The sequence below is a fragment of the Pseudophryne corroboree genome, chromosome 6, assembly GCF_028390025.1.
Source record: "Pseudophryne corroboree isolate aPseCor3 chromosome 6, aPseCor3.hap2, whole genome shotgun sequence".
NCBI classification, from domain to species: domain Eukaryota; kingdom Metazoa; phylum Chordata; class Amphibia; order Anura; family Myobatrachidae; genus Pseudophryne; species Pseudophryne corroboree.
This window is the reverse complement of record NC_086449.1, coordinates 518,568,398-518,596,022: the sequence shown is the minus strand read 5'-3', so window position 1 is coordinate 518,596,022 and position 27,625 is coordinate 518,568,398. Positions and strand designations below refer to the sequence as shown.

The 27,625-nt window shown below is 47.9% G+C and overlaps 1 protein-coding gene across 5 annotated transcripts in view; it reads left to right on the top strand.

Annotated features, from left to right (window-relative positions):
* RAB3IP (RAB3A interacting protein) overlaps positions 1-27,625 on the top strand; it is a 198,107-nt gene that overhangs the window by 78,457 nt on the left and 92,025 nt on the right. For all 5 annotated transcript variants that reach the window (XM_063927478.1, XM_063927480.1, XM_063927481.1 and 2 more), the window contains exons 2-3: positions 23,140-23,416; positions 24,410-24,668. In XM_063927478.1, coding sequence (XP_063783548.1) covers positions 23,140-23,416; positions 24,410-24,668 — 536 coding nt within the window. The remainder of the gene's footprint in view (positions 1-23,139; positions 23,417-24,409; positions 24,669-27,625) is intronic.

Below are 27,625 nucleotides of genomic sequence, written 5' to 3'. Positions count from 1 at the left end.
TCTCTTCACATAAACATTCTGGAACTAAGAGCAATCTACAATGCTCTAAGCCAGGCAGAACCTCTGCTTCAGGGAAAACCGGTGTTGATCCAGTCGGACAACATCACGGCAGTCGCCCATGTGAACAGACAGGGCGGCACAAGAAGCAGGAGTGCAATGGCAGAAGCTGCAAGGATTCTTCGCTGGGCAGAGAATCATGTGATAGCACTGTCAGCAGTGTTCATCCCGGGAGTGGACAACTGGGAAGCAGACTTCCTCAGCAGACACGATCTTCACCCGGGAGAGTGGGGACTTCATCCAGAAGTCTTCCACATGCTGGTAACCCGTTGGGAAAGACCAATGGTGGACATGATGGCGTCTCGCCTCAACAAAAAACTGGACAGGTATTGCGCCAGGTCAAGAGATCCGCAGGCAATAGCTGTGGACGCGCTGGTAACGCCTTGGGTGTACCAGTCGGTGTATGTGTTTCCTCCTCTGCCTCTCATACCAAAAGTATTGAGAATTATACGGCAAAGAGGCGTAAGAACGATACTAGTGGTTCCGGATTGGCCAAGAAGGACTTGGTACCCGGAACTTCAAGAGATGATCACGGAAGATCCGTGGCCTCTACCTCTAAGGAGGGACTTGCTTCAGCAGGGTCCCTGTCTGTTTCAAGACTTACCGCGGCTGCGTTTGACGGCATGGCGGTTGAACGCCGGATCCTAAAGGAAAAAGGCATGCCGGAAGAAGTCATTCCTACTTTGATTAAAGCAAGGAAGGAAGTAACCGTGCAACATTATCACCGAATTTGGCGAAAATATGTTGCGTGGTGCGAAGATCGGAGTGCTCCGACGGAGGAATTTCAACTGGGTCGATTCCTACATTTCCTGCAATCAGGATTGTCTATGGGTCTCAAATTGGGATCTATTAAGGTTCAAATTTCGGCCCTGTCGATTTTCTTTCAAAAAGAATTGGCTTCAGTCCCTGAAGTCCAGACCTTTGTTAAGGGAGTGCTGCATATACAGCCTCCTGTGGTGCCTCCAGTGGCACCGTGGGATCTCAATGTGGTTTTGGACTTTCTAAAATCTCATTGGTTTGAACCACTAAAAAAGGTGGATTTGAAATATCTCACATGGAAAGTGACCATGCTTCTAGCCCTGGCTTCGGCCAGGAGAGTGTCAGAACTGGCAGCTTTATCTTACAAAAGCCCATATCTGATTTTCCATTCGGACAGGGCAGAACTGCGGACTCGTCCGCATTTTCTCCCTAAGGTGGTGTCAGCATTTCATCTGAACCAGCCTATTGTAGTGCCTGCGGCTACAAGTGACTTGGAGGACTCCAAGTTACTGGACGTTGTCAGAGCATTAAAAATATATATTGCAAGGACAGCTGGAGTCAGAAAATCTGACTCGTTGTTTATATTGTATGCACCCAACAAGATGGGTGCTCCTGCGTCTAAGCAGACGATTGCTCGTTGGATCTGTAGCACAATCCAACTTGCACATTCTGTGGCAGGCCTGCCACAGCCTAAATCTGTAAAGGCCCACTCCACAAGGAAGGTGGGCTCATCTTGGGCGGCTGCCCGAGGGGTCTCGGCATTACAACTTTGCCGAGCAGCTACGTGGTCAGGGGAGAACACGTTTGTAAAATTTTACAAATTTGATACTCTGGCTAAGGAGGACCTGGAGTTCTCTCATTCGGTGCTGCAGAGTCATCCGCACTCTCCCGCCCGTTTGGGAGCTTTGGTATAATCCCCATGGTCCTTTCAGGAACCCCAGCATCCACTAGGACGATAGAGAAAATAAGATTTTACTTACCGATAAATCTATTTCTCGGAGTCCGTAGTGGATGCTGGGCGCCCATCCCAAGTGCGGATTATCTGCAATAATTGTACATAGTTATTGTTAACAAATTCGGGTTATTGTTGAAGGAAGCCATCTTTCAGAGGCTCCGCTGTTATCATACTGTTAACTGGGTTTAGATCACAAGTTGTACGGTGTGATTGGTGTGGCTGGTATGAGTCTTACCCGGGATTCAAAATCCTCCCTTATTGTGTACGCTCGTCCGGGCACAGTACCTAACTGGAGTCTGGAGGAGGGTCATAGGGGGAGGAGCCAGTGCACACCACCTGATCTGGAAAAGCTTTACTTTTTGTGCCCTGTCTCCTGCGGAGCCGCTATTCCCCATGGTCCTTTCAGGAACCCCAGCATCCACTACGGACTCCGAGAAATAGATTTATCGGTAAGTAAAATCTTATTATTTTACAGTGAGTCCTGCTGGCAACAGGATCACTGCAACGAGGGACTTAGGGGAGAAGAAGTGAACTCACCTGCGTGCAGGATGGATTAGCTTCTTGGCTACTGGACATCAGCTCCAGAGGGACGATCACAGGTACAGCCTGGATGGTCACCGGAGCCTTGCCGCCGGCCCCCTTGCAGATGCTGAAGTAAGAAGAGGTCCAGAATCGGCGGCAGAAGACTCCTCAGTCTTCTAAAGGTAGCGCACAGCACTGCAGCTGTGCGCCATTTTCTTCTCAGCACACTTCACACGGCAGTCACTGAGGGTGCAGGGCGCTGGGAGGGGGGCGCCCTGGGAGGCAAATGAATACCTATTTTGGCTAAAAATACCTCACATATAGCCTCCGGAGGCTATATGGAGATATTTAACCCCTGCCAGAATCCGTTAAGAGCGGGAGACGAGGCCGCCGAAAAAGGGGCGGGGCCTATCTCCTCAGCACACAGCGCCATTTTCCCTCACAGAAAGGCTGGAGGGAAGGCTCCCAGGCTCTCCCCTGCACTGCACTACAGAAACAGGGTTAAAACAGAGAGGGGGGGCACTAATTTGGCGTTAGAAATATATAAAAAAGATGCTATAAGGGAAAACACTTATATAAGGTTGTCCCTATATAATTATAGCGTTTTTGGTGTGTGCTGGCAAACTCTCCCTCTGTCTCTCCAAAGGGCTAGTGGGTCCTGTCCTCTATCAGAGCATTCCCTGGGTGTGTGCTGTGTGTCGGTACGTGTGTGTCGACATGTAGGAGGACGATGTTGGTGAGGAGGCGGAGCAAATTGCCTGTAATGGTGATGTCACTCTCTAGGGAGTCGACACCGGAATGGATGGCTTATTTAGGGAATTACGTGATAATGTCAACACGCTGCAAGGTCGGTTGACGACATGAGACGGCCGACAAACAATTAGTACCGGTCCAGACGTCTCAAAAACACCGTCAGGGGTTTTTAAAACGCCCGTTTACTTTAGTCGGTCGACACAGACACAGACAGGGACACTGAATCCAGTGTCGACGGTGAATAAACAAACGTATTCCTTATTAGGGCCACACGTTAAAGGCAATGAAGGAGGTGTTACATATTTCTGATACTACAAGTACCACAAAAGAGGGTATTATGTGGGATGTGAAAAAACTACCATAGTTTTTCCTGAATCAGATAAATTAAATAAAGTGTGTGATGATGCGTGGGTTCCCCCCGATAGAAAATTATGGGCGGTATACCCTTTCCCGCCAGAAGTTAGGGCGCGTTGGGAAACACCCCTTAGGGTGGATAAGGCGCTCACACGCTTATCAAAACAAGTGGCGGTACCGTCTATAGATAGGGCCGTCCTCAAGGACCAGCTGACAGGAGGCTGGAAAATATCATAAAAAGTATATACACACATACTGGTGTTATACTGCGACCAGCGATCGCCTCAGCCTGGATGTGCAGAGCTGGGGTGGCTTGGTCGGATTCCCTGACTAAAAATATTGATACCCTTGACAGGGACAGTATTTTATTGACTATAGAGCATTTAAAGGATGCATTTCTATATATGCGAGATGCACAGAGGGATATTTGCACTCTGGCATCAAGAGTAAATGCGATGTCCATAACTGCCAGAAGATGTTATGGACACGACAGTGGTCAGGTGATGCAGATTCCAAACGGCACAAAGGTGTATTGCCGTATAAAGGAAGAGGAGTTATTTGGGGTCGGTCCATCGGACCTGGTGGCCACGGCAACTGCTGGAAAATCCACCGTTTTTACCCTAAGTCACATCTCTGCAGAAAAAGACACCGTCTTTTCAGCCTCAGTCCTTTCGTCCCTATAAGATCATATCTGCCCAGGGATAGAGGAAAGGGAAGAAGACTGCAGCAGGCAGCCCATTCCCAGGAACAGAAGCGTTCCACCGCTTCTGACAAGTTCTCAGCATGGCGCTGAGACCGTACAGGACCCCTGGATCCTACAAGTAGTATCCCAGGGGTACAGATTGGAATGTCGAGACGTTTCCCCTTCGCAGGCTCCTGAAGTCTGCTTTACCAAGGTCTCCCTCCGACAAGGAGGCAGTATGGGAAAAAATTCACAAGCTGTATTCCCAGCAGGTGATAATTAAATTACCCCTCCTACTACAAGAAAAGGGGTATTATTCCACACTATATTGTGGTACTGAAGCCAGAGTGAGACTTATTCTAAAAATTTTTTGAACACTTACAAAGGTTCAAATCAAGATGGAGTCACTCAGAGCAGTGATAACGAACCAGGAAGAAGGGGACTATATAGTGTCCCGGGACATCAGGGATACTTACCTCTATGTCCCAAATTTGCCCTTCTCACTAAGGGTACCTCAGGTTCGTGGTGCAGAACTGTCACTATCAGTTTCAGACGCTGCCGTTTGGATTGTCCACGGCACCCCGGGTCTTTACCAAGGTAATGGCCGAAATGATGAATCTTCTTCGAAGAAAAGGCGTCTAAATTATCCCTTACTTGGACGATCTCCTGATAAAGGGCATAGTCCAGGGAACAGTTGGAGGTCGGAGTAGCACTATCTAGGATACTGCTACAACAGCACGGGTGGATTCTAAATATTCCAAAATCGCAGCTGATCCCGACGACACGTCTGCTGTGCCTAGGGATGATTCTGGACACCGTCCAGAAAAAGGTGTTTCTTCCGGAAGAGAAAGCCAGGGAGTTATCCGAGCTAGTCAGGAACCTCCTAAAAACAGTGCATCATTGCACAAGGGTCCTGGTAAAAATGGTGGCTTCCTACGAAGCAATTCCATTCGGCAGATTTCACGCAAGAACGTTTCAGTGGGATCTGCTGGACAAATGGTCCGGATCGCATCTTCAGATGCATCAGCGGATAACCCTATATCCAAGGACAAGGGTGTCTCTCCTGTGGTGGTTATAGAGTGCTCATCTTCTAGAGGGCCGCAGATTCGGCATTCAGGATTGGATGCTGGTGACCACGGAGCCCAGCCCGAGAGGCTGGGGAGCAGTCACACAAGGAAAAAATTTCCAGGGAGTGTGATCAAGTCTGGAGACTTTTCTCCACATAAATATACTGGAGCTAAGGGTAAATTTATAATGCTCTAAGCTTAGCAAGACCTCTGCTTCAAGGTCAGCCGGTATTGATCCAGTGGGAAAAACATCACGGCAGTCGCCCACGTAAACAGACAGGGCGACACAAGAAGCAGGAGGGCAATGGCAAAAACTGCAAGGACTTTTCGCTGGGCGGAAAATCATGTGATAGCACTGTCAGCAGTGTTTCATCCCGGGAATGGAAACTGGGAAGCAGACTTCCTCAGCAGGCACGACCTCCACCCGGGAGAGTGGAAACTTCATCGGGAAGTTTTTTCCACATGATTGTAAACCGTTGGGAAATACCAAAGGTGGACATGATGGCGTCCCGTCTGAACAAAAAACGGGACAGGTATTGCGCCAGGTCAAGAGACCCTCAGGCAATAGCTGTGGACGTTCTGGTAACACCGTGGGTGTACCAGTCGGTGTATGTGTTCCCTCCTCTGCTTCTCATACCTAAGGTGCTGAGAATTATAAGACGTAGAGGAGTAAGAACTATACTCATGGCTCCGGATTGGCCAAGAAGGACTTGGTACCCGGAACTTCAAGAGATGCTTACAGAGGTCTTATGGCCTCTGCCGCTAAGAAGGGACTTGCTTCAGCAAGTACCATGTCTGTTCCAAGACTTACCGCAGCTGCGTTTGTCGGCATGGCGGTGGAAAGCCGGATCCTAAGGGAAAAAGGCATTCCGGAAGAGGTCATTCCTACCCTGGTCAAAGCCAGAAAGGAGGTGACCGCACAACATTATCACCACATGTGGCGAAAATATGTTGCGTGGTGTGAGGCCAGGAAGGCCCCACAAAGAAATTTCAACTCGGTCGTTTCCTGCATTTCCTGCAAACAGGAGTGTCTATGGGCCTCAAATTGGGGTCCATTAAGGTTCAAATTTCGGCCCTGTCGATTTTCTTCCAGAAAGAATTGGCTTCAGTTCCTGAAGTCCAGAAGTTTGTCAAGGGAGTATTGCATATACAACCCCCTTTTGTGCCTCCAGTGGCACTGTGGGATCTCAACGTAGTTCTGGGATTCCTCAAATCACATTGGTTTAAAACCAGTCAAATCTGTGGATTTGAAGCATCTCACATGAAAAGTGACCATGCTCTTGGCCCTGGCCTGGACCAGGCGAGTGTCAAATTGGTGGTTTTTTCTCAAAAAAGCCCATATCTGTTTGTCCATTCGGACAGGGCAGAGCTGCGGACTCGTCCCCAGTTCTCTCCCTAAGGTGGTGTCAGTGTTTCACCTGAACCAGCTTATTGTGGTGCCTTGCACCTACTAGGGACTTGGAGGACTCCAAGTTGCTAGATGTTGTCAGGGCCCTGAAAATATGTTCCAGGACGGCTGGAGTCAGGAAAACTGACTTGCTGTTATCCTGTATGCACCCAACAAACTGGGTGCTCTTGCTTCTAAGCAGACTATTGCTAGTTGGATGTGTAATACAATTCAGCTTGCACATTCTGTGGCAGGCCTGCCACAGCCAAAATATGTAAATGCCCATTCCACAAGGAAGGTGGGCTCATCTTGGGCGGCTGCCCGAGGGGTCTCGGCTTTACAACTTTGCCGAGCAGCTACTTGGTCAGGGGCAAACACGTTTGCTAAATTCTACAAATTTGATACCCTGGCTAAGGAGGACCTGGAGTTCTCTCATTCGGTGCTGCAGAGTCATCCGCACTCTCCCGCCCGTTTGGGAGCTTTGGTATAATCCCCATGGTCCTTTCAGGAACCCCAGCATCCACTAGGACGATAGAGAAAATAAGAATTTACTTACCGATAATTCTATTTCTCGGAGTCCGTAGTGGATGCTGGGCGCCCATCCCAAGTGCGGATTATCTGCAATACTTGTACATAGTTACAAAAATCGGGTTATTATTGTTGTGAGCCATCTTTTCAGAGGCTCCGCTGTTATCATACTGTTAACTGGGTTTAGATCACAAGTTGTATGGTGTGATTGGTGTGGCTGGTATGAGTCTTACCCGGGATTCAAAATTCCTCCCTTATTGTGTACGCTCGTCCGGGCACAGTACCTAACTGGCTTGGAGGAGGGTCATAGGGGGAGGAGCCAGTGCACACCACCTGATCGGAAAGCTTTACTTTTGTGCCCTGTCTCCTGCGGAGCCGCTATTCCCCATGGTCCTTTCAGGAACCCCAGCATCCACTACGGACTCCGAGAAATAGAATTATCGGTAAGTAAATTCTTATTTTTTTCCCCGTACATATGAACCCTCTTGTCAGGGACTGGGGTTTCCTCTATAATCATATAACTGATGGCTTTAGCCAATTTAGGCTGTAACTTTGCATCATCGTAATCGACACTGGAGTCAGAATCCATGTCGGTATCTGTGTCAACAATATGGGATAGTGGGCGCTTCTGAGACCCTGACGGCCTCTGCGACATAGGATCAGGCACGGGTTGAGACCCTGACTGTCCTGAGGCTTCTGCTTTGTCTAACCTTTTATGTAAGGAATTAACATTATCATTTAAAACCTTCCACATATCCATCCAATCAGGTGTCGGCGCCGTCGGCGGAGACACCTCATTCATTTGCTCCCGCTCTGTTTCCACATAGCCTTCCTCGTCAAACATGTCGACACAAGTGTACCGACACCACACACACAGGGGATGCTCTTTTTTTAAGACAGTTCCCCCACAAGGCCCTTTGGAGAGACAGAGAGAGAGTATGCCAGCACACACCCCAGCGCTATAAAACCCAGGAATCACACAGTAACTTAGTGTTAACCCAGTAGCCGCTGTAATAATGATTTTTGCGCCTAATTATGTGCCTCCCCTCTCTTTTTCACCCTCTTCTACCGTGTATCTGCAGGGGAGAGCCTGGGGAGCTTCCTCTCAGCGGAGCTGTGGAGAAAAATGGCGCTGGTGAGTGCTGAGGAAGAAGCCCCGCCCCCTCAGCGGCGGGCTGCTTCTGTCCCGCGTTTTTATACAATATTATGGCGGGGGCTCATACATATATACAGTGCCCAACTGTATATATGTCTACTTTTTGCCAAGAGGTCCTAATTCCTGCCCAGGGCGCCCCCCCCCCCCCCCCCCCCCTCCCTGCGCCCTGCACCTTACAGTGACCGGAGTATGTGGGTGTAGTGTGGGAGCAATGGCGCACAGCTGCAGTGCTGTGCGCTACCTCAGTGAAGACTGGAGTCTTCTGCCGCCGATTTCGAAGTCTTCTTGCTTCTTTCACCGGCTTCTGTCTTCCGGCTCTGCGAGGGGGACGGCGGCGCGGCTCCGGGATCGGACGACAAAGGGTGAGATCCTGTGTAGAATCCCTCTGGAGCTAATGGTGTCCAGTAGCCTAAGAAGCAGGACCTATCTGCAGAGAGTAGGGCTGCTTCTCTCCCCTCAGTCCCACGATGCAGGGAGTCTGTTGCCAGCAGAGCTCACTGAAAATAAAAAACCTAACAAAATACTTTCTTATAGCAAGCTCAGGAGAGCTCACTAAACAGCACCCAGCTCGTCCGGGCACAGATTTAAACTGAGGTCTGGAGGAGGGACATAGAGGGAGGAGTCAGAGCACACCAGAATACAAATTCTTTCTTAAAGTGCCCATGTCTCCTGCGGAGCCCGTCTATTCCCCATGGTCCTTACGGAGTCCCCAGCATCCACTAGGACGTTAGAGAAATTAACAATAGCAAATATTCAGAATTACAATCTTCTCTGTACAGTAACGTCTGCTTATATGTTCTATTCTAATTTACTCTGTTTATCTCCTGATAAATTGGCTACATTTATTTTTATTTTTTTAAATGTTAACTAATTTTCTTTAATTAAAAAAAATTCTTATGTATAAATATAATATAAAATCATATCCATTAGACCCCTAGAGCCAGCGTTTGTATGGAATATATGGGAACTTGGCACAGGATGCCATAGGGTTGCTTATTGTAATGACATACACTAAATAACTAGCCTAACTCTATTATGTGTTACACGGAGGTGGAAATAAAATCAATTTATAAACTGAGTATTTTTAATGGTGCCAATTCAGTTTCTTGTACTGTGCATGGCACTGTGCACATATTAGCCATGTCTAGTAGCCCTTACATCACAACTTGTGTTGCCGACAAATGTCATGTTCCGTGTGAGAATGGCATCGGTGTCAGGGAATTGAATTCCCAAAAAGTGTTTTAGTATCCTCTAAAATGCGTGCCTGACAGTTGACAGTCATGGGGGCATTGCCTTTAAGTGACTTTGAGGCACACAACACAAGCTCTGTGGGGAGGTCCTTATGCTGAATCATAGGAAAGGACCTAGACAACAGCAAGCAGGAGTGGGTGCTCCCAGTGATTACAGCTGGGGATGGCATTTGCATTGTTGTTTTTTTGCCACCGTTTTTAAAACGCTTATTATATAAAGCTGTGACCTCATTTCCCCACATACGTTTTGTCTTTACTAGAATCAGGGTCATTGGCTAGGGATAGTTTATTTTGTCTTTCTGTAGCGGGGTAAACTGGTATTCCATAGGCAATAACATCGGGGTGTAGAGTTGGATCTTGATCCGAGGCACCAACAGGCTAAAGCTTTGACTGTTCCCTGGATGCATTGCACCGCCTCCTCTATAACTCTGCCTCCAGGCACTGGAGCTCAGTTTGTAAGTTGGTGCCTACAGAGCAGACAGCTGACAGGTTGGGCTGCACTAGGCAGCCCTGAAAAGAGCTTTTTCTCCGGCAGGGTCCACAAGTTATCCACAGGATAACAATGGGATATGATGGAGCGACAGCAGATTGGCACCAAAAGATCAAAGCTTTTCCGGCCTCCCAGGATGCCACGGGCCCATCCATATATCCCCCCCGGCTCAGGCAAATCAGTTTTCTCTTACGTCCTAGAGGATGCTGGGGACTCCGTAAGAACCATGGGGTATAGACGGGCTCCGCAGGAGACATGGGCACTATAAATAACTTTTAGTATGGGTGTGCACTGGCTCCTCCCTCTATGCCCCTCCTCCAGACCTCGGTTACATTTTGTGCCCAGAGGAGATAGGGTGCATTACAGGGGGACTGAGGAGAGAGAAGCAGACCTACTTAAGTGATAGGCTCTGCAGATACCCAAAAGGGTTCTTTTGGCGTATCCTTTCCCTGCACAGGACATGGTATGTTGGGAATCCTCTCCCAAGGTGGACAAGGCTTTAACACGCCTGTCCAAGAAGGTGGCGCTACCGTCTACGGACACGGCAGCCCTCAAGGATCCTGCTGATCGCAGACAGGAGACTACTTTAAAGTCTATTTATGCGCATACGGGTGCTTTGCTCAGACCGGCAATAGCATCGGCATGGGTATGTAGCGCAGTTGCAGCATGGACAGATACCTTGTCAGCTGACCTTGATACCTTAGACAGGGATACCATTTTATTAACCTAAGCCCACATTAAAGACGCAGTCTTATATATGAGGGACGCTGAAAGAGACGTTGGGCTGCTGGGTTCCAGAGCCAATGCCATGGCTATTGCTGCAAGACGAGCTCTATGGACCCGCCAATGGACGGGTGATGCAGACTCAAAGAAGCATATGGAGGTTTTACCTTACAAGGGTGAAGTGTTGTTTGGAGATGGGCTCGCGGACCTGGTTTCCACAGCTACCGCGGGTAAATCTACTTTCTTACCTTTTGTTCCCCAACAGCAAAAGAAAACTCCACAGTATCAGATGCAGTCCTTTCGGTCGCATAAGTCCAGAAGAGGCAGGGCTCCTCCTTCCTTGCCAGAGGTAAGGGTAGAGGAAAGAGAACTTTTTGGTGCGGCAGTTTCACTAGCAGCTCAAGCTTTCTTATTTTATTTTTATAGTCTTACGGGGTTTTTTGAGTGATCTTTCCAAACAGCGTCTTATACGCATATTAGAAAGAGTCGTTCCAACAACTCTCCGCCGGGTCGCAACAACGCTTACCCACAAGTACAGTGCTGTTTCGGCGGGAGTCTGTGTCAGATCTACTAGCAGGTCCGTCAGACGTTACCAGCACGGAGGGAAGGTAAGGCATCGTTTCCGCTTAGTAGATGGAATACGGACACAGCTGCACTGTTTTGGGAGGAGACTGCCAAACAGTAGCTGACGCGCCGCCACCACTGGTGCTCCAGTGCTAGGCCTTTGGGATCAGAGGCACCAGGATTAGTGTGAGGCCATGATCCCTAGGGTTGATGTCGGCGGTGGGGAGTCAGGCGCTCTCCTGGTCGACCCTCCCCGACGGTTCATGACCAGTTTCCGTTGAGTCTCCCGCCATGAACTGTTTCCTCGCTTCCGTCTCATACGCTCCCAGAGGGGACTCGGTCGCAGCATAGGCCGCTGCGTCAGTGTTCACTAAGCGCTACCACGGGAGATCTGGTCGCATCATAGGCGGCTGTGTGATGGCTGCGTCTGTGTTCACTGAACGTTACCATAAGACCGGTGCATCTGTCTTCACTGAGCGTCTGTGTCCGCTATAGGTTCCTGGAGCGGCAGTGTACACTAGTAGTGTCTGGATCCACTCAGCGTTCGCTAACATATTGGTCGATCACTGGAAGTGAGGTGAGTCTCCCTGTATCCCACTCTACAGAGCACTAAATTTCTATCTACTTTGTCAAGTACGAATAGTTAAGTGCCTGTTGCATATGAGTTGTGTACATTTACTGTGGTTTTCTTCGCATTGCGTATGAATACGTTAGATCTGTTTATACAGGATTCAGTAAATGTCCGCCTACATACTTTAAAAAGTGTTTGTAGTTGATGATATGCTCATATGACTAATATATAACATGTGATTGACTGCTAGTGTGATTGCTGACTTTAATATATGTTTGTCAGTTTTCTTCTGCTCCTCAATGCTGGTGCATGGGTAGGGTCAGATTGATATCACTTTAGAGGGTTAAAGTGATTACAGTCACAAATTGTGTAGTACACTGTGAAATTGCTGATTATTTATCATGTCCAAGAGCGTCAAAGGTGACGAAGGTACACTTACAGCAACACTCATATCATGTTTGTCTTGCAACACTGTATTATCCTCTCAGGATCTGGTTCAGGATAGTTTATGGGCAAATTGTTTTGCTTTTCAGCAGAACACAAGACAGATCCCTGTACAACATCAGGTACAGATGGATCCACCTCGGGCTATGCTTGCACAGACTTTGTCCAGTATAGCTGAATGGATAATTCCTACAGCTTCGGTACCAGGTATTAGGGTACCCATACATGCAGCTCCCTACCTGCGGTATATCATTTCCCCTAGCAGCTTCTCAAATGAAACAAGCTGATAAACCGATGGTAAGTAAGTCTTCACCTTCACAGGCTACACATGATGATTCATCGGATGATGAAAGTTCTATTTACTCTATTTCAGTATACAAAGAGAAGAAAGAAGCTCTCAGCTCAGTGTATGTAGCTGAATTAATTAGAGCGATGAAGGTCATTCTGTCCTTAGAAGATTCAGCAAAGCCTGTGTTAAAAACCAAGGCACCTGTGTTTAAATGTCCCAAGACAGTCAAGACTGAGTTTCCAGGGTCAGACCAGTTGACGAAAATTATGGAAGAGGCTTGGGCAACACCCAACAAAAAATTTAGAATTCCCAAAAAATGGGATTCAAATTATCCCTTTCCAGCCGGGGACTGTTTAAAAAGGGAGGTAGCTCCTAAGGTAGATGCGCACGTGATTCAGTTAGTGCGAAAATCTATATTGCTTTTGCCATCAACATCTTTAAATGATGTCACAGATAGGAGAGTGTATGGTTTTCTAAAAACATTTTTTTCCCTGTCTGGAGCAGTCCTAAGGCCAGCCATGGCTTCAGCTTGGATAACAAAGGCAGTGGCTGCCTGAGCTGAGGCATTGGAAGGTGATTTTTCATCAGCTAGAGCAAAAATCTTATGTAGCCCATATTAAACAAGCAGCAGTATTCTTGGAAGAAGCTGCATTAGATATGGGTACTATTGCTTCTAGGGCATCAGCCTCAGCGATAGCTGCTCGCAGAGCAGTTTGGTTACGTACATGGAAAGCTGATTCAGAATCCAAGAAAGTTTTTTGGAATCTTTGCCTTTTTCGGGAAATATTCTGTTTGGTTAGGAATTGACAGATATTCTGGAGTCAGAAGCAGACTCCAAGAAGGTCAAGTTTACTTCCACATATAACCTTAGACCTAGGGGTCCGAGCTTCCGGCCCTTTCGGTCTCAAGGAAAATCAAAGGGAAAAGGTGATCGCAAACAGCCCCAATACAATAAGTTTGGTAAATCTACAAAGCATTGGGCTACCAGAGGGCCAGCTTCCAAACCAGATGATAAGCCATCAGCCTGATAGCGTGGGCCTCTACCTGGGGATCCCGGGGTGGGGGGCCGACTTCTTCAGTTTGCACACATCTGGCGACAATCTACAACAGATGTCTGGGCGCAAGAAGCGGTATCTCTAGGTTGTTTTTCCCTTCAAGAAGCATCCTCCTTGAAGGTTCTTCTGCACCATCCCGTCTCAGGTAGAGACAAAGGCCAGGGCTTTGCAGGAAGCAGTTCAGAAATTGCTTCAGTCAGGAGTAGTCATTCCAGTACCCCTGGCACAACGGAGGCAGGGTTTTTACGCGAACCTATTTTTGGTCCAGAAGCCAAATGGGTAATTTCGGCCCATTCTCAATCTCAAAATGCTAAACAAATATATTTGGGTGCCGAAGTTCCACATGGAGACCTTACACTCCATAGTTTTAGCCATGGAGCCAGGGGATTATATGGTATCCCTGGATATTCAGGATGCTTACCTACATGTTCCTATAGCACTGTCTCATCAGTGTTATCTCAGGTTCACTATCCTCCAGCAGCATTTTCAGTTCCAGGCCCTACCCTTTGGCTTAGCCACAGCCCCCGGAGTATTTACCAAGATTATGGTGGTTATGGCAGCTTATCTCCGCAAGCAGGGGATACGAATTTTTCCATACCTCGACGACCTTTTAATCCTGGCACAATCGCAGGAAATGCTCCTGTGCCATCTCCAACAGACAATAACATGTCTGCAGAGGCACGGGTGGCTCATAAATTGGGCAAAGTCGTCTCTGGTTCCGTCACAACGTATGACTCACTTGTGGGCTGTACTGGATTCAAGTCTGCAGAAGGTATTTTTACCTTGGAACAAGATATCCAAGGTACAGTCAAAGATTCAGGAGTTGTTACACAGTCAAACAGTATCAATTCACGCAGCAATGCGAGTGATGGGTTTGATAGTGTCAACATTCGACATGGTGGAGTATGCGCAATTCCACTCGAGGCTTCTTCAGCGTCTGATTTATGGCCAGATGGAATGGAGTACATCAGACAATAAAGAAACAGACGATGGTACTTCCAGTAAAGGTAAGAAAGTCATTAGCCTGGTGGCTGCAGACATCCCATCTAGACAAGGGGAGACCCTTTTGGATATCAGATTGGGAGATCCTGACAACAGATGCCTGTCTTCAGGGCTGGGGAGCAGTGTCCGGAAAATTGTAGTTCCAGGGACAATGGACCACAGAAGAAATTTGCCTGCCAATAAATCTGTTAGAACTTCGGGCCATATACATGGCACTGATTCAGGCAAAGGACACTCTTCAAGGAAAACCAGTCCAGATCTGCTCGGACAATGCAACGGCAGTAGCGTACCTCAACCATCAGGGAGGGACCCGCAGCCAAACAGCAATGACGGAGTCAAGTCACATTCTAAAGTGGGCAGAACTCCATCTCCCAGCCTTGTCCGCAGTATTCGTTCCGGGAGTCCTAAACTGGGAAGCGGACTTTCTCAGTCGACACGCCTTTCAAGCAAGCGAATCGGCTGTGCACCAGGAGGTCTTTCAGAGTCTAGTAGACAAGTGGGGATTGCCAGAGATAGATCTCATGGCGTCCCGTCTAAACAACAAAGTGCCCGCATACGGGTCAAGAGCAAAGGATCCCAAAGCAATCTTTGTGGACGCCTTGTCGGTGAAATGGGACTTTCATCTGGCATACAGTATCTATTTCCCCCGATCACCCTGTTACCCAGGGTGGTGAGGAAAATAAAGCAAGCAAGGGGTGCCGTGATTCTAATAGCTCTGGCTTGGCCCAGAAGGCATTGGTACGCAGATCTGCAGAGAATGTCAATGGATGCTCCAATTCTGCTCCCTCAACGTCCAGATCTACTAATGCAGGGTCCTTGTTATCACAGACATCTGGATCGACTGTCTTTGATGGCGTGGCTCTTGAAACCTCTATCCTGAAGTCAAGAGGATTCTCACAACTGGTAATTCAAACAATGCTCAGAGCAAGGAAACACTCCTCAGCTTGTATTTATCACAGAATATGGCAGACCTATATTCATTGGTGCAGTGAGAGAAGTATGGACCCAAAATCCTTCAGTTTCCAGGGTCTTAGCTTTCCTTCAGGCAGGAAAGGATAAGGGTTTGAAGGTGGTTTCCTTGAGAGTTCAATTATCAGCATTGACTGTATGGTTCCAAAAGAAAATTGCCAATTTACAGGATGTGCGTACTTTTTTCCAGGGAATGCTGCGCATTCAACCTTCTTTTATTTCTCCTACAGCATCTTGGGACTTAAGTACTAGCCCTCAAAGCTTTGCAAGTTGCTCCATTGAACCACTTAATAAAGTGGATCTTAAATGGTTGACAGCTAAAGTTCTCTTTCTACTGACTACATCAGCTAGAAGAGTGTCAGATTTATGAGCGCTGTCATGCCTTTTCTAATTTTTTATCCAGATAAAGCAGTTCTTAGAACTAATTCTGGTTATCTTCCTAAGGTGGTGTCTAAATTTCACCTTACTGAAGAAATTGTAGTCCCGGCTTTTCAGGTATTGGGACTTTCTGCGGGAGATGCGTCGTTGGACATAGTCCGGGCATTAAGGATCTACGTGGATCGTACCAGTGCCATCAGAAAGACTGATTCTCTCCATTCCCTACGGATTTCAATTTCACAAGAGAGGATGGCCTGCTACTAAACAGACACTGGCAAGATGGCTTCAAATGACTATTTCAGAAGCATACTCTCAAGCTGATCTCCCTGTTCCGGCTAATGTCTCTGCTCACTCTACTCGTAAGGTAGGTCCTTCATGGGCAGCACAACATGGTGCTTCAGCAGAACAGATATGTAAGGCAGCCACATGGTCTTCCATTAACACATTAACACATTTATTAGACATTATGCCTTGGATACTTTTGCCTCTCATGACGCTAAATTCGGGCGCATGGTTCTCATGTCCAATCAGGAGCGTCCCCACTTCAAAATTGCTTTGGGAAATCCCATTGTTATCATGTGGATAACCTGTGGACCCTGCCGGAGAAATGTACGTTATGGTAAGAACTTACCGTTGATAACTGTATTTCCACCGGTTTCCACAGGGATCCCACCCTGACACACCTGATTTGTGGATCCTTCTGCTCACTAACCTCTTCCTTCCTTCTTGTATTGAAGGGTGTGCATGTATGTTCCTCTCGTCTGATTAGGGCTCTACATGATGCTCCTGCCTTGTGCTTTGGAATACAACTGATTTGCTTGAGCCAGGGGGCGGGATATATGGATGGGTCCGTGGAATCCTGGGAGGCCGGAAAGCTTTGATCGTTTGGTGCTAATCCGCTGTCGCTCCATCATATCGCATTGTTATCCTGTGGAACCTGTGGACTTAGGAGAAATACCGTTATCAACGATAAGTTCTTACCATAACGTATATTTTAGAATACTTCAAGGGCCGCAGCACTGTTTATGTCGGTCCGACATTCTGTGCTGCGGCTCCATCAGCTCCCCCAGCAGCACTGCATACTCCCGCTGCCGGGTTCCCGGGTACTTGCAGTGGAGGCGCACCGGACTTCAGGCACAAACCGCTGACGCTCTCCTGGACCGCGTGGCTGCACATCAGGGAGGAGGCAAGGGGGTCCCCCAGGTGGGACCCGGCCAGTAAATCGCGGTCCACTCGCTGTCCCAGGAGACGGGCCGCGCAGCTGGCGTGGACACTGTACTGCACAGAGGCCCCACTATATCCACCAGGGCAGGGAGCACAGGTCGGATTTACTAAAATCCGTTTACAATAAGCTCCATAGTACCCGGTGGTGAAGTCCAGCAGAGGGGATAAGGTGCTGACCTGTAGCCCCTCCCCCAGCTCCGGGCGCCATCTACTGCTGGTGTTCCCACCCTGGAGCTGCTTCTCTCTCTCTCCCTCACTCCCTGACAAAGATTTTGGCTCCATCTTCACTACTAGCTGGGCTGATCTCTGGGACTGCTGGGATAAGTCTCCTCTGTAAAGCCCCTGTCTCATCAACACTGTACTTTTACAGGCACTTAAGTATTCTACATGTCATTTTAGACAGTGTTAGTTAAGAACAAGTGTACTGATAGCTGAATATTTGGTACAAGTATTCTGTGATATACCTCCAGTATCTACTGTGCATTGTCATATCTATACTCATACATAGAATATATATATATATATATATATATATATATATATATTACACAGAATGTACAATTTGTTATTTTTCCTGTGTGTTTCAGTCACCTCCATATCGCTTAAAACCTGTTTTGTGTCCTGTGTTTACTGTCACATAACATAGGGTTTTTTGTTTTTGTTTTTTTTTCAGATATTGTGTTTGTCTGGCTATATTGTACCGTTATGCCCTACGGCTACATTCCCTATAATGTCTGCTACACAGGGCGGGAAATCTGTGGACGCTTCTGCACCCTGCAGTACTGGTGCCACGGATTTACCTGAGGGGGAAGTTTTAGCTGCTGGTTCAGGCACTGAGTGCCATACACCCAGTCTACTTGCGGTACCTGTGACCAATCAAGACCCACCTTGGGCAGCGTTCTCAAGTATGCTGAGTGCACTTGTGACACTTCTTGCGCCTGCGCCCCCTGTGGGACCTCCCGTGCCATTGCAGCCACATATTGTCTCTGTAGTTAATCTGCCCTGGGCGGATACTCTGTCTACCCAGTTACAACAATTAAATCAAACCTTGTTTAGACAATAGTCTACCCCACACCCCTCTGGGGCCAAGGGGGTCATCTAAAAGGGCCATTTCTTCCTCACAATCCGCTAATATTTCGGATAATTCTTCTGATGAGCATGGAGAAATATACTGATCCATCAGACACTGATACAGTTGCTTCTGATGAGGAATCTACAACCCAGGTTGATGTTCCTGACTTGGTGCACGCTATCACTGTACGATCACTTCAGCGTTGCAGGTCCCGGAATTAACGTCAGACATCCGCCCTCCAAATGCCTCAACACGCCTGCGTTCGGATCTCCACGCCCTGGAAACGATGAGTTGACACCTGGATCCACCTTCCTCCTGTCAGTGTTCTTGTGGTCGCCTCTGCGACCGCTTTCTTCGTTGGAGGCATTGCTGCCCGGCGATGGCCGTTGCCGGGCAATGACGTGCCTGCACAATGCGGCCGCTGCGCATGCGCAGTTTCGACCAGAACGCACGGCTGCGAAGAAGCGCAGCATGCGATCGGGTCGGAAATGACCCCCATAGACCCACTATGGCAGCCTCCTGGGCTACGAAAGGAATTGAAGCATGGGTTCAGGCAATTGAGGATGAGCTGCCTCAGGATTTTCTGACACTGCCAGACAATATCTGTCTTATATTACCACAGCCTCCCACTATATTCAGGAGGCGGCCTTTGATGCAGGTGTAATTGCGGCCAAGGCATCTGCTACGTCCATCTTGGCTCGTCGAATTATGTGGTTGAGGTCCTGGAAGGTGGACCTGGACTCCAAAAAGACCTTGGAGGGGCTCCCTTTTAAGGGAGACATCCTATTTGGGGAAGATCTGAACAAGATTGTAACTGACTTGGCTACTGCCAATACTGCGTGTCTCCCGAATACTAATCTTTCTGCTCCGAAGGCTAAGAATACCACCTTTCATTCCTTTCGACCTCCAGGAAAGGCAAAGGGTCAGGCGTATCCGCGACAGGCTCGTGCTTCCAAAACCACTAAACCTAAATCTAAACAATCCTGGGCAGCCCGTCATGCAGCAGGCTTGTATTGTTTGGAAGCAGGGTGGGAGGCCGGCTTCTGCAGTTCACCCAGGCATGGTTAGGGACCACTTCAGACGTCTGGGTGTGGGTAGTTGTCTCTCACGGGTACGCAATCTCTTTCAAGAGATGTCCCCCTCACCAGTTTTGCTCAACGATTATCCCGGCGGATCCGTTAAGAGCGCAAGCTCTACACTTTGTTGTACAATCCCTCCTGGATACAGGAGTAGTAGTGCCGGTACCTCTGTCTCAGAGAGGCAGTGGATACTATTCGACCCTGTTTCTAGTTCCGAAGCCGAATAGGTCCTTCCAGCCTATACTCAACCTCAAATCATTGAACAAATTTGTGAGAGTATCTAAATTCCGTATGGAAACTCTTGCTCTATTGTACTGGCCACGGAACCCGAAAACTATATAGTATCCCTGGACATACAGGATGCTTACCTACACATACTTATTGCCATGTCGCATCCGCAATATCTGCGGTTTGCTATTGGCAACCTACATTATCAATCCCAGGCACAGCCTTTTGGATTGGCCACGGCTCCGCGGATCTTCACCAAGGTCATGGCCAAGATGACGGCTCTTCTCCGCCGTCAGGGTATCAGGATCCTGCCGTATCTGGACAGCTTGCTGATCCTGGCGAATTCTCAAGAGGCTCTCGTCAGTCATCTGGAACTGATGGTCCAATTCATAAATGCCCACGGGTGGCTCATCAACTGGAGAAAGTCCTTGCTGGAGCATGGTGCACCTGGGGGCACTACTGGACACACACAACCAACGATTGTTTTTGTCTCCGGAGAAAGTCCTGAAACTTTAGGACACTATCAGATATTTCCGCTCTTGCCCAAGAGTGTCGATACACTCAGCGATGCAAGTACTAGGCCTCATGGTGTCTGCTTTCAACATGGTAGAGTACGCTCAATTCATTCCCACCCTCTGCAGAGGTAAATCCTTTCCAAGTGGGACGGCCTGCCTCATCAGATCAGGTCTCAAATGATCTCCTTGACTCCGGAGGTTCGTCTGTCACTGAGCTGGTTGCTACAGGACCAACAGTTGAGCAGGGGCCGTCCCTTCTGGATTTCCAACTGGGTCCTCCCGACTACGGATGCCAGTCTGCGGGGTTTGGGCGCGGTGTTGGAGCAACACTCTCTCCAGGGTCGGTGGACCAGGGAGGAATCTCCCTAAACATTCTGGAATTGCGGACAGTGTTCAATGCGTTGACACTGGTCCGGCCTCTAGTACAGAACAGGCCTGTTCAAGTACAATCAGACAACGCCACCACGGTGGTGTATATAAATCATCAAGGCTGCACTTGAGGCCGCATGGCAATGCTGGAAGTATCAAAGATCCTCCGTTGGGCGGAACGCCATCTGCCAGCAATATCAGCAGTGTTCATTCCCGTAATCCACACCTGGGAAGTGGATTTCCTCAGTCGTCAGGACGTTCACGCTGGAGAGTGGAGTCCTCATCCGGAAGTCTTTTAACTCCTAGTGGACAAGTGGGGCCTACCAGATGTAGACCTGATGGCGTCTCGATACAATCACAAGGTTCCGGTCTTCGGATCAAGGATTGCCATAGGTGTTCCCTCCAGTGTCACTTGTGCCCAGGGTACTGCGGAAGTTCAAGCAAGAAAAAAGAATACTACTTCTAGTCGCTCCAGCGTGGCCCAGACGACATTGGTTCTCAGACCTGTAGGGTCTCTCGATAGAGCGTCCACTTCCACAATGCCCAGACCTCCTCGTTCAGGGCCCTTGTGTCTACCAGGACCTGGCCAGACTGGCTTTGACGGCGTGGCTCTTGAAGGTCACTCCTGAGAGCCAAGGGATTGTTCAAACTGTGTTGAAAGCCCGTAAACCGGCTTCTGCACGGATTTATCATAGGGTCTGGAATCCTTACTTCACCTGGTGTGCTGGTAAGAATTATGATGCATATACTTTCAAAACTTCCAGACTTTTGGCTTTTCTGCAACAGGGCCTGGACTTAGGCCTTCGTCTGGCCTCCCTCATGGTTGATATTTCTGCCTTGTCGTGTGGTTTCAGAGAAAAATTGTGTCTCTCCGTGACGTTCATACTTTCACTTATGGTGTTTTACGGATTCAACCTCCCTATGTCCCTCCGGTGGTTCCATGGGATCTGCCTTTTGTTTTGAATGCCCTACAAGAGTCATTCATTTGAACCTCTTGAGTCTGTGGACCTTAAACATCTTTTGCTTATGGTCGTGTTTCTGCTGGCTATTGCCTCTGCTAGGAGGGTTTTGGACTTAGGCGCTTTGTTCTGTCGTCCACCCTTTCTGATTTTTCACCATGACCGGGCAGTTCTTTGAACTCGCCCTGGTTATTTACCTAAGGTGGTATCATCTTTTCACCTTAACCAAGAGATTGTGGTTCCGGCCTTTATCTTTTTTGGTTTGTCCTCCAAAGAGCGGTCTTTGGATGTATTACGGGCTCTGTGTATTTACGTAGAGAGGACTGCCTTCCTCAAGAGGTCAGATACCCTTTTTGTACTTTTTGGTATTCACAAACATGGCTTGCCTGCAAATAAGGAAACCTTGTTCAGATGGATTAGAATGGTGATTGCACAAGCCTTTGTGCAGGCTGGACTCCCAGCTCCTGCTGCTATCAAAGCCCATTCTAACCGGTCTGCTAGACTTTCTTGGGCTGCCCGCCGAGGCGCGTCCACTGAACAATTGTGCAAGGCGGCTACGTGGTCCTCTGTGAACATGTTCATCAGGTTCTATGCCTTTTGATACTTCCGCCTCCCAGGATGCTTCCTTTGGACGCCGGGTTCTTGTACCCGCTACAGTGTGTCCCCTCCCCTGAGGAACTGCTTTAAGACATCCCGATGTTATTCCCTGTGGAATACCAGTGTACCCCGCTGCAGAAAAGGAGATTTATGGTAGACTTACCATAGTTAAATCTCTTTCTGAGAGGTACACTGGTTTCCACAGGGCGCCCACCCTGACACACTTGGCTTCTTTGGGTTTGTATGGCATAAGCCGCTAGTCCCTTCTCCTGTCGTGAGAATGTGGTTCTATGTGACTAACATCTACCGTCTCTTTTACCTGCTACTGCATTGGACTGGTTAATGAAACTGAGCTCCAGTGCCTGGAGGCGGGGTTATAGAGGAGGCGGTGCAATGCATCTTGGGAACAGTCAAAGCTTTAGCCTTTTGGTGCCTCGAATCAAGATCCAACTCTACACCCCGATGTTATTCCCTGTAGAATCCAGTGTACCTCGCAGAAAGAGATTTAACTATGGTAAGTCTACCATAAATCTCCTTATTGTCTATTTAGATACTGTAACATTAGTTGAGTTATTACAGCTGAGCAGTGCTAGTCTTAGTACAATATATACATAAATACATATGCCTTTTTAGCATTAACATATTCATATTTTCACCTTTAAAATCAAATTACAATAATTGAAGCAGGATCAAGACCTATCACTAAAAAGCTTCCTACTTTTATTTTGGACTTGGCGTCTCTGCTAACAGACATGGAATTATACAAGAGCTAATAAACTCCTTCAGGGAGGGAATTTCTGCATGAGCACTGTTGTAATGTGAGCAGGAATAATAACAATGTGGAACAGAATTTTAATTTGTCTATTCATACTACCAACTCACATTCCTTATGGCTAAATTTACTGAGGCTGTAGAATGCTCCTCAAGCAAGGATGGTACATTCAGGTCAGATCTTTGCTTTTTATAAAAAGTACAGTATTGATCAGTGTCTCTCGTGTAAGCTAAATGCTTTTTGTACAAAATGTCCTGCCTCTTGCATGGTGCACGTCTTTATTTTTCTTATACAGTACTAAGCCAAATGTTGCCTAAATCATTTTTATAACTTGAAGACATATGAGTCTCACAACACTGTTTATTTCAGGACTGTGGCTGAGGACTGTGGCTGATGCTTCTACTATGGCCAGTGACCCCCTGGAAGGCTTTCATGAAGTGAATCTTGCTTCACCTACTACTCCGGACATTGGTGCTATTGATGTAAAGCCTCAGGAACCAAGAACTTCACCTAATGTTCTCTACCGACATCCAAGTGTCAGCTCAAACCCCGTTCAACCAAATACACTAAATGCGTCAGACCTTCCAACACAACCTGTATATTCTTCTCCAAGGCATTTAAATTGCCGGGACATTACAGGGATAAGGTAATATGTTAACCAGCATGCAATAAAATGATAGGTTTTGAGTTTTTACATTGTCAAATGGATATTTCGTTTTTGTTTTTTTTTTGTATTTAGGTCAGATGTGTGTGGAGACCAAGCTCTGTAATTATAATAATAGTATAGTACTGACTCCCACTCCAGCTAGTATTTAGATCACTGTTGCACATCAGTTCAAATATATTACTGTTATAGTTGATCTAATACAGCTTTCAGATGGTTAAACATATAAAATGACACCAGAAAAACGTAGTTAACCATTTTTGTGTCCAACGTTTGTGCTTGTCGACCTTTTCAAGTGTTTACCTTTGTCATGCCCACCAATTGACACTGTCGACCTTTTGATCCAGTCAACCTACTCCATTAGTGTTCACGCTAGGCTATTTTAGCAGGGCACTGCCCCCTGCCCGATTTAAAAATAAAATTTTAAGTGGCAAAATGTGCATTGCCCTTTTAGCGCACCATGCTAAAACAGTCTGCCGTGCGCTGCGCATGAATAGATGTCGTGTGCATGCACATGAAAGGGAGCACTTTGGGGGTAGCGTGCTGGGCACAACCCATCAGTGACGCTGCACCCCCTTTTCGTGCCCCTGCACCCTGCCCGCCTGGAATCTTGGTGGGTACACTATCCATGCCAACTATATAGGCTTCGACTTATTGACTGTCGACCTAATTCAGGTCGACACATTTACCAGCACCCCTTGTTGCCCATAATGTCTCTTTAAATCTAAGTGATTGGTGGAACAGAAACCTGTGGCACAAATGTTTTTATAAAAATATTTTTGGGGCCTTATTAGCAGCTTTGTGTGATTATCACGTTTTGAGCATACATATGTAATATATGGCTACATTTAAGCTTGTCTCGTTTAGCTTTACTCTCAGGAAGTAGGAGTTTTTGTGTACTAAAATAATTCGACACACTTTCTAAGTACTTTTGCAGTTAATTGAAACAATGTCTACATATTTTGTCATTTACAGCACCAGTCTAACAGATACTTTATCTTGCTCTACCTCTGGATGCCAGACATGTTCCCCCAAACACAGCCGGAGGAAGGACAGCAATCGCGCAGAGAGAGAGTTTTTGCAGGGGGCTACGGTTACAGACGCAGTGGATGGGCCAGATGGTGTCCTTGGCTGGAGCACAGACAGCCTATCCCATTTGCGGAGTCCATCTGTACTAGAAATCAGAGAGAGAGGATACGAGAGACTAAAAGAGGAACTTGCTAAAGCGCAAAGAGTAATGTGCACATTTTACTCCTGTGTTGCCTACTTTTTGTATTGACTGTCTCATTCTGTTTCTAGTTAATTCATGATTTGTCACATTAATATATGTATGTGATGTACCGCGGAGTGTCTCCTGAGCGGCTTTGGAGGCAATTCACAACAATGTTTCTTTGATTTCTCTATCGTCCTAGTGGATGCTGGGGTTCCTGAAAGGATCATGGGGAATAGCGGCTCCGCAGGAGACAGGGCACAAAAAGTAAAGCTTTTCCAGATCAGGTGGTGTGCACTGGCTCCTCCCCCTATGACCCTCCTCCAGACTCCAGTTAGATTTTTGTGCCCGGCCGAGAAGGGTGCAATCTAGGTGGCTCTCCTAAAGAGCTGCTTAGAAAAAGTTTAGCTAGGTTTTTTATTTTACAGTGATTCCTGCTGGCAACAGGATCACTGCAGCGAGGGACTGAGGGGAGAAGGAGTCAACTCACCTGCGTGCAGGATGGATTGGCTTCTTGGCTACTGGACATCAAGCTCCAGAGGGACGATCACAGGTACAGCCTGGATGGTCACCGGAGCCGCGCCGCCGGCCCCCTTGCAGATGCTGAAGTCAGAAGAGGTCCAGAATCGGCGGCTGAAGACTCCTGCAGTCTTCTAAAGGTAGCGCACAGCACTGCAGCTGTGCGCCATTTTCCTCTCAGCACACTTCACACGCGGTCACTGAGGGTGCAGGGCGCTGGGGGGGGGCGCCCTGGGAGGCAAATGTAACCTATATAAAGGCTAAAAATACCTCACATATAGCCCCCAGAGGCTATATGGAGATATTTAACCCCTGCCTGATTTCTCTAAATAGCGGGAGACGAGCCCGCCAGAAAAGGGGCGGGGCCTATCTCCTCAGCACACGGCGCCATTTCCTCTCACAGCTCCGCTGGTCAGGACGGCTCCCAAGTCTCTCCCCTGCACTGCACTACAGAAACAGGGTAAAACAGAGAGGGGGGGCAAATTTATGGCGATATTTTGATATAACAAAGCAGCTATAAGGGAGCACTTATTATAAGGCTATCCCTGATATATATATATAGCGCTTTTGGTGTGTGCTGGCAAACTCTCCCTCTGTCTCCCCAAAGGGCTAGTGGGTCCTGTCTTCGTTAGGAGCATTCCCTGTGTGTCTGCTGTGTGTCGGTACGTGTGTGTCGACATGTATGAGGACGATATTGGCGTGGAGGCGGAGCAATTGCCAAATATGAGGATGTCACCCCCTAGGGAGTCGACACCGGAATGGATGCCTTTATTTATGGAACTACGGGATAGTGTCAACACGCTAAAGCAGTCGTTTGACGACATGAGACGGCCGGACAATCAATTAGTGCCTGTCCAGGCGACTCAAACACCGTCAGGGGCTGTGAAACGCCCTTTGCCTCAGTCGGTCGACACAGACCCAGACACAGGCGATGACTCCAGTGGTGACGGTGACGAATCAACCGTATTTTCCAGTAGGGCCACACGTTATATGATTTTGGCAATGAAGGAGGCGTTACATTTAGCTGATACTACAGGTACCACTAAACAGGGTATTATGTGGGGTGTGAAAAAACTACCTATAGTTTTTCCTGAATCAGAAGAATTAAATGACGTGTGTAATGAAGCGTGGGTTGCCCCTGATAAAAAGCTGATAATTTCAAAGAAATTATTGGCATTATACCCTTTCCCGCCAGAGGTTAGGGAGCGCTGGGAAACACCTCCTAGGGTGGACAAGGCGCTAACACGCTTATCTAAACAAGTGGCGTTACCCTCTCCTGAGACGGCCGCACTTAAAGATCCATCAGATAGGAGGATGGAAAATATCCAAAAAAGTATATACACACATGCAGGTGTTATACTACGACCAGCTATAGCGACTGCCTGGATGTGCAGTGCTGGGGTAGTTTGGTCAGAGTCCCTGATTGAAAATATTGATACCCTGGACAGGGACAATATTTTACTGTCGTTAGAGCAAATAAAGGATGCATTTCTTTATATGCGTGATGCACAGAGGGATATCTGCACACTGGCATCACGGGTAAGTGCTATGTCCATTTCGGCCAGAAGAACTTTATGGACGCGACAGTGGACAGGCGATGCGGATTCAAAACGGCATATGGAAGTTTTGCAGTATAAAGGGGAGGAGTTATTTGGAGTCGGTCTATCAGATTTGGTGGCCACGGCTACAGCCGGGAAATCCACCTTTCTACCTCAAGTCACTCCCCAACAGAAAAAGGCACCGACCTTTCAACCGCAGCCCTTTCGTTCCTTTAAAAATAAGAGAGCAAAGGGCTATTCATATCTGCCACGAGGCAGAGGTCGAGGGAAGAGACAGCAACAGGCAGCTCCTTCCCAGGAACAGAAGCCCTCCCCGGCTTCTACAAAAGCCTCAGCATGACGCTGGGGCTTCTCAAGCGGACTCGGGGACGGTGGGGGGTCGTCTCAAAAATTACAGCGCGCAGTGGGCTCACTCGCAAGTAGATCCCTGGATCCTGCAGATAATATCTCAGGGGTACAGGTTGGAATTAGAGACAGATCCACCTCGCCGTTTCCTGAAGTCTGCTTTACCAACGTCCCCCTCCGAAAGGGAGACGGTTTTGGAAGCCATTCACAAGCTGTACTCTCAGCAGGTGATAGTCAAGGTACCTCTTCTACAACAAGGGAAGGGGTATTATTCCACTCTTTTTGTGGTACCGAAGCCGGATGGCTCGGTAAGGCCTATTCTAAATCTGAAGTCTTTGAACCTGTACATAAAGAAGTTCAAGTTCAAGATGGAGTCACTCAGAGCAGTGATAGCGAACCTGGAAGAGGGGGACTTTATGGTATCCTTGGACATCAAGGATGCGTATCTCCACGTTCCAATTTACCCCTCACACCAGGGGTACCTCAGGTTCGTTGTACAAAACTGTCACTATCAGTTTCAGACGCTGCCGTTCGGATTGTCCACGGCACCTCGGGTCT